The following is an 8,032-nucleotide window of genomic DNA, read 5'->3' as shown; positions in this document are numbered from 1 at the left end:
ACCCTTTTTCATGGAGTAGAAGTAAAGTTATGAGCCATTCTCTTGATTTTAGCGGCCATTTTAAAAATGGCCGCCAAAAAACATGTTCCGCCCTTTTTCAGGAGGCTCACCCCCGCTCATTTTTTTATTTATACCCTACTACATATGTCTAATCATAACAAATGATTTTGTTTTATATATTTCATCAAATTTATCAATCTTGACATTGATATTATACACTAATTTCACGTTTGTGTCGACAAACCTTTAGAATTCTTAATAAATCAAGGACTTTTAAATAAAGCGTGAGATATGACACGTATCAAGGACTTTTACCGTATACCTGTGTACAAGTTTTATTCTTCCTACTACCGGTAACGTTCATCGAACGTGTCTAAATACCATGGCGGTATAGTTAATACTAATATAATGACTGTTAGCCTTCTATTTACGTTTCGTTGAGGAATGTACTTTTAATCTTATATAATCCAGATAATATAACGTCCGTCATCTCACTACATATTTAAAGGAGTACTGTACTCTTAATCCCAACTTCCCCAAGCGCTAGGCTATTCGAAGGAAGAAGTCCCACACCTAAAAAGTCCGTTTGAAAAGGAATGTGGAACATCGGCTGTTTTAAATAAAAGGAAGAAGAAATAGAAGAATAATAAAAAAAAAAACGGTAATAAATCACACAATGTTGATATTTAATATTTCCTATTATATTTATTTGTATAATAAACATAATTAGGCAGGAAAACTTATACAGACGAGATAGCACGCTGTTTTTGCAGTGGTAAATAAACAACAAAAAGGCTACCCACAACAATACTATATAAAATATAATACAAAGAAACAAAAAGACTACAAAAAAAAAAAAAAAAAAAAAAAAAAAAAAAAAAAAAAAAAAAAAAAAAAAAAAAAAAAAAAAAAAAAAAAAAAAACATTTTAATTACTAAGAAGACTAACTAAAATATTATTATATTCGGTCAATATATCAAAATGAATATATTGCTCTTGGAGAGATGAGAGCTCCGATCCCTGGACAGACAGTGTATTTCAAACTTTACTCTTTTTACATATTTCTCTATGCCTAGTCCTACTCCTCTTTTTCTTTTCCCGACATTTAGCACATTCTCATTTGAGTTTTCAAAAAAAAAATATAAAGATCCTGCCATCCTGCTAATCTCAATCAGCCGATGGCCAACAAGCTAACCACTACCCACCACCACTAATTGCATCTGCTATTTTGTTATGTAAATATTCACGCATTCTTGTCATGAGCCATGTTCTTTGTACGATTATCTTTTCTAACCACCATTCGTAATGTCCTTATATAATTTTTCTTCATTCAAAAAGTGCCTCTTGAATTTAATAATTTCCCATAAGAACCCCTCGATTTTCATCTATTTCCATAAGCGCCCCTCAATTTCCACTCTGTTTCCATAAGCGCCCCGTTTAAAATAAGCGCCCCGTTTGAATAAGCGCCCCTCAGAAAGTGCAAAAAATATTTTAAGCACCCGGGCGCTTATTCGCGCGAGTACGGTATTTCTGAGTCACGGTTTCGGGTCGGGATTACAAGGTTTTTAGCTAGGTTTTTATTTTTTTTAGACTTGTTCCCCAAACTTAGATTACTGATACAGGTTTGGTTTGGATTGTACTTTCATATAATATTTAAGAAGAGATTCATTTAGGGTTTCTGCCAATTTATTTAGGATGTTAATTTTATACACAATAGTTTTATTTAATTGTCGAATATGATAATTTCAGATAAGATTATCATCAATATCAAGTTCTAAATAACGGATTTTTTTAAACCAAATCGAGGGTTTTACTACCAACACAAGTAGTTTATTGAAGCTATACCAATTTGCGACATTGTGCATTATCGATTGTAGTTTGATATTATCTACTGATTTATAATTATTAATGATGTTAATAATGATGATAATAGTAATAATTATCGTTATCATTCTTACTATAATTATTAATGATAATAAGAGTATAATAGTAATAATAATAATAAGAAGAACAAGAACAAGAACAAGAACAAGAAGAAGGAGAAGAAATAATTTAATTAAAAATTATATTTTTTTTTTTAATAATTTGAACAACAATCATTTTGGAGACTTGACCTGCAACCAAGCCGCCAACCGCTTCCCAACTTTCATATGAATTATTTATGTAGTTTAATTGTTAATCCTTAACCAGCAACAGGTATTGTCTGGTATTTTACAAATAATACTGTCAAACCAGCTCATTATTTATATATGCCAAGTACAAAAGTTAATTAATTTTAGGGTTTTACTACCAACACGAATATTCAACGAGGAAAATGGGCATATTCTATTTTTAATTAACATTAGTTTCGTTGTGCTAGCCAGAATTTACAAGCAATTTATTGACGCTATACCAATTTGCGACATTGTGCATTATCGATTGTTGTTTGATATTATCTACTGATTTATAATATTAATGATGTTAATAATGATGATAATAGTAATAATTATCGTTATCATTCTTATTATTATTAATAATAATAAGAGTATAATAATAATAATAAGAGTAGAATAATAATAATAATAATAATAATAATAATAATAATAATAATAATAATAATAATAATAATAAGAAGAAGAAGAAGAAGAAGAAGAAGAAGAAGAAATAATTTAAGTAAAAATGATATTAAAAAATTTTTTTTTTAAACAACAATACATTTTGAGGACTGCAACCAAGACGCCAACCGCTTCCCAACTTTCATATGAATAATTTATGTAGTTTAATTGTTAACCCTTAACCAGCAACAGGTATTGTGTGGTATTTTACAAATAATACTGTCAAACCAGCTCATTATTTTATATATGCCAAGTACAAAAGTTGATTAATTTTAGGGTTTTACTACCAACACGAATATTCAACGAGGAAAATGGGCATATTCTATTTTTAATTAACATTAGTTTCGTTGTGCTAGCCAGAATTTACAAGCAATTTATTGAAGCTATACCAATTTGCGCCATTGTGCATTATCGATTGTTGTTTGATATTATCTACTGATTTATAATGATTAATGATGTTAATAATGATGATAATAGTAATAATTATCGTTATCATTCTTATTATTATTAATGATAATAATAAGAGTATTATAATAATAATAACATGCTTGAAGAAGAAGAAGAAATAATTTAAGTAAAAATTATATTTAATTTTTTTTTTTTTAACAATACATTTTGAGGACTGCAACCATGACGCCAACCGCTTCCCAACTTTCATATGAATGATTTATGTAGTTTAATTGTTAACCCTTAACCAGCAACAGGTGGTATTTTACAAATAATACTGTCAAACCAGCTCATTAAATAGGCCAAGTACAAAAGTTGATTAATTATGCTAATCACTACATCACCTCTCATAGCCTTAAATTCAATCCGAATAAAACAACTTGTACTATTTTTGGAAAGAATAACCCCACATCCGTGTTGGTCAATCAACAATTGTAATCTTATTTTAAGGTACTGTAAATTAGAAGTATTTCGACCTACCTGATACCTTCCGGTCAGTAGTTGACTTCTTGTCGGCGTACAAATGGGCTGGACGTAGTAGTTCTCCAACTTTACCCCTTCCCCTGCTAGGCTGTCTAAAACAGGGGTGGCGAAAATCGAACCATGGTAGCCCACATCTCGGTACCCTTGGTCATCTGATAAAATAAAAATAACGTGCGGCCTCGGACTTGCCGCAATAGTGAGGCTTCCGTAGACGGAGAGGATGAGTGCTATGACGGTATAGTTTGACATCTTATCAATACTTAATTTTAAATTGATCATTGACTATAGGGTTATATATCCCAGATATGACGCGCCCCAAGCGGATGTGACGTATTATCAGTTAACCATGCGAAAACTCTGAAGGTCATCAAACAGTTTCCTCCATGAACAAACTAAAGCTTTGTCTACACTATCAAACAAACACTGCACTTGAAAGCTGTAAATAAAGGAAGATTTTAGGTTTAATATAATCTCGTGGATTAAATAATATTTTACAAAATAACAACATACGGTCATGTAAATAAAAATACGGTACTTGTTTAGCCTCCGGCCCGGCCCCTCAATTTTTTAGTGTCGACAATAATTTTTTTATTAATAACAATAATATAATGACTCATCGGGTAATTGTGTGTAAATATTTTGTTTTAATAAACGCATACCCCCTACGCTGCTCGAATATAATGCGTAATGAGTGGACACTAAACAAGTAATTTTTTACAAGAAGGCTCATGCATGCGGGAGATAATAAAATAATTTGTAAAAAGGTAATACTGTATCAGTGATGGCGCCAGGACCTGCCCGACGGAGGAGCTAAAGGCCCCGACGGGGTGGGGGCGGGGGCTAGTGGAGCGAAACGAGTCTCACTTGGCTGGGGGCCAGGGGGATATTTGACGTATTATGGCAATTTTTTTTTTACTTATTTGAATGATAGGCGTCGAGTTACTATAATATGACTTCATAATGTAGGCTATGTTTTCTAATATCAGCTTCCAAAACCAAAACATTTTGAATAATGCAAGAAACAAAGAGTATGTAATGTAACCATCTAATTTATTTTCAAATCCTCATTCTTGAAAGTGAAATTCTACATTTTGGAAATTTAGCATGAAATCTGTTAACCACGCTGTCAAGGTCGAGGTTCACCTATCACGATGTATTCCAAGCATCATGAGGCTATATCCAAACGAGCATTTGTCATAACAGAACGCAATTTATTTTTATTTAGTCTCATCGAACTATTATTATTATTATTATTATTATTATTATTATTATTATTATTATTATTATTATTATTATTAATATTTTTATTATTATTATTATTATTATTATTATTATTATTGTTATTATTATTATTATTAACACAAATAGTTTAATAAAACAATATGGTGGCTAAACGAACATTACATAATTAAATAATTTTTTTTTTATTTGTTATTCCCCGAAAAAATGTACTCGTCTTCCCCAACGGTGGGGGGGGGGGGCTATCCCACTAGCCCCCCCCCCCCGCTCTGGCGCCACCACTGTACTGTATATTTGTAGTTTTGCATTATTACAACATTTTTTCTGAATGGTGGCCTTTCCGTTTATTGTATTTAGGCCTATATAATTACATTTTACTTCATAATTTAGTATTAAATGAATCATTTGTATTGTATTGCTGAAACTAATTTAAAGTGTTTAGAGTGTAAAGTGGTCATCAAAACAGCACCCCCATAACCACGAGACAGAAACTTAACTCACTGAATAGGATTTGTGTTTTGTGTACACAGTTATGTCTTATTATAATCCACATTTCAGCTTTGAACACACTTACCAATTAATCCTGTTTCTGTCAATAAACCCAACAACAAAGTGTTACTTCCATCATGGTGGGGTAGAATTATGTACTAAAGACGTATAATAACCGATTATACGAATATAATAAAATTAATTCCACATGATTTAGCAGGTTTTGGGGCAAGGTCACTGGATTATTTATCTGCTGCCCTTTATTAAAAAGAGTATTTTCTTTTTTCCTAGAATTAAATTATAGTTTATTTACAAATCGCAGTAACTGCATGCTCTAAAACGAATACTTAGTTGAAACATGGAGGTATTAGTTTTTAATTACTCCATGGTTGAAAACACATGCGTCACTATCCTGAACTCTCACACACCACACATTCCTTACTTTTGTATTTTGTATTGTACTGTTGAAAATGCTAATCGGATAGGACTAGATGGTGTTTCAACCTAATAAGCCTAATTTATTAATATATTTATTTGAGCTTTAAAAGACAATTCAAATTTCTGATTTATACAGGATGACTTGATTGCCTCTTACGAAACACAACTGAATTGTGCTTACATTTCAAGTACTGTTAATATTACTATTTATATTACTTATTCGTAAATTTCATCTACTAGATTAAAAAAAAAACATTAACGATCATTTCTTTTATAAAAAAAAAAGATATTAAACATAGTACCGTAGCTTACCGGACATATAAAGCATATACAATTTTTAACTATTGGGATTGTATTGGATTGGTTTTAAGGATAGCCCACAAAAGTCTTGAAGAAGACACAGGCCTATTTTCAGTGGGGTCCTTTAGTGGTAATTGGGCAGCACCGCCATACAATCCTTTCCTGAAGAGTGTCTTTAAGGTGCACATGGGTCATAAATGCAGACGGGACCAACGGCTTAAACGTCTCATCCGAAAGACGGTACGATATTGCAACTTGTATTTCATCCCTCCAGCTAAACATGAGAGGCAACGATGGGAATTGAACCGGGGACCTAAAGATCTCACACGGTGGCTACCACCGGATTATCCGACTGAGCTAAGAAGCTCTGAGCTAAGCTGCTCTTTCACATCAACTAAAGTGCTCACTTTGAACTAATCAATAATTATTTTACGCTCTGCTCGCGATAGGCCTATAAAAGACATTTTTTTTATAGGCCTATGTTTTACAACTAATTTTTCTAAGACACAAAAAGCAAATTTGATGAAAAACTCGTAAGCAGTTAATGCGATACAGATTTTTGAATATACAAAAAACTGGGGAGAAAAGGTGGAAAAGGGGTGATTTCCTTTCCTGAGCATGGCTTAAACATTGTTCATTTACAGACACTTTGTTTATTATAACGCATTGTAATGACACAATACGCCAGGCACCTTCAACTGGGATTTTCAAAAGCCGATTGAAAACTCATCTTTATAACTCACTATAGACCACTCACATTCGTTCATTTTCGTTGCTCGATAGGCCAATATTTAGTTACACACATCATTATGACAACTGTGAAATCAATAGCTGACCGGCCTTGGTCGGTCAGTGAAACCATCCTCCATGGTGAAACGGTGTGATGATGTGTGATTCTATTTTTTATCTTTGTCGGTTATTCTGTTTGGTTAGTTTAGGTTATTTCCGGTCAAATTTATTTCCATACATTATTTACATATATTTTTAAAGCGCCTTGAGACGGTTTCGATCGTAGAAGGCGCTATATAAATATAAAACCATAACCATAACCATAATTCAGCTCTAATTTACAGCAGGGCGATATACCAATAAAAGTTCATGAATCTTACCCTCTGTTTGCTGTTTTGATTTTTTATCGACTACAGCACAGTACTTGAAAGTTTGTAATAATCACTAAAAAGAAGCCAGGGCTCACTAAACTAAAGCCCGTGTAAAAACCTCCTAAAATCATCATGGAAATGTGAGCAAAAGTGCACTTGACGCTTAAAGCTATAGAAATTACAGCATCTCCTAAAACTTAACGAGGCAGACAAGTTTTGTCCTGGAATGCTGAACAAACCTTTTAAATGGTACCATAACTCATTGGCGGATCTAGGGTTTTGAAATAGAGGGTTCCAAAGACACAAGTAGGTGTCTATACCACCTCAGCCCCAAAATGCATAATTAATGGCAGCTCCAAATTGGCTGAAATGGCACACTCAGAATTAAATTTGAATGTAGGCGTAATGAATCCACCACTGACAGCTTGTCTTGACAAACCAGTACTGTACTCCAATGTGAGATGAAAGTCAGCATAATAATAAATATTTCAATTAAACTCAATTTCTTTAAATTATTCCAATGGTTATTTTGTTCAATTCACCTTTCTACATTTCGATCACAGCCAGTGACTCGCGCCTCCAAATTCAAATATTACGCTAAAATAGTTGACGTCACCTAATAGCACCTTATTTTACCAGCTAACTCCTCACTTAATCATTGAACTCTCACTTAACCATCCCCATCCACAAGTCCAGTTAAAAATTGTGTGTTGAAAATGTATACAGTATCACATGGAATGTTTCTTTTGCAGAAAAAATCTTCAATCTGGTAAATTACATGGCTGCGAGTAGGACACAGCAATGTAATATCCTGGACTAATAATGGATAAATATTCAGATATTTACAGATAAACAGTCTAACAAGATGGTGATTTTACCTATTTATATTAAATGAAATGTTCAAAAATGTGCTTGTTATGTTATTCGGATGTAGCATAACCC

The 8,032-nt window shown here is 32.7% G+C and overlaps 1 protein-coding gene across 1 annotated transcript in view; it reads right to left on the bottom strand.

Annotated features, from left to right (window-relative positions):
• LOC117122580 (arylsulfatase I-like) overlaps positions 1-3,801 on the bottom strand; it is a 10,994-nt gene extending 7,193 nt beyond the window's left edge. Inside the window, exon 1 of the mRNA XM_033268199.1 lies at positions 3,522-3,801. Within this exon, the coding sequence (XP_033124090.1) occupies positions 3,522-3,773 (252 nt within the window). The 5' untranslated portion in view covers positions 3,774-3,801. The remainder of the gene's footprint in view (positions 1-3,521) is intronic.
• Positions 3,802-8,032: the final 4,231 nt, after the last annotated feature.

The sequence above is a fragment of the Anneissia japonica genome, unplaced genomic scaffold (genome assembly GCF_011630105.1).
Source record: "Anneissia japonica isolate Jap-2015-1 unplaced genomic scaffold, ASM1163010v1 scaffold1889_len2455224_cov183, whole genome shotgun sequence".
Lineage (NCBI taxonomy): Eukaryota > Metazoa > Echinodermata > Crinoidea > Comatulida > Comatulidae > Anneissia > Anneissia japonica.
This window is presented reverse-complemented; position numbering and strand designations above follow the sequence as displayed.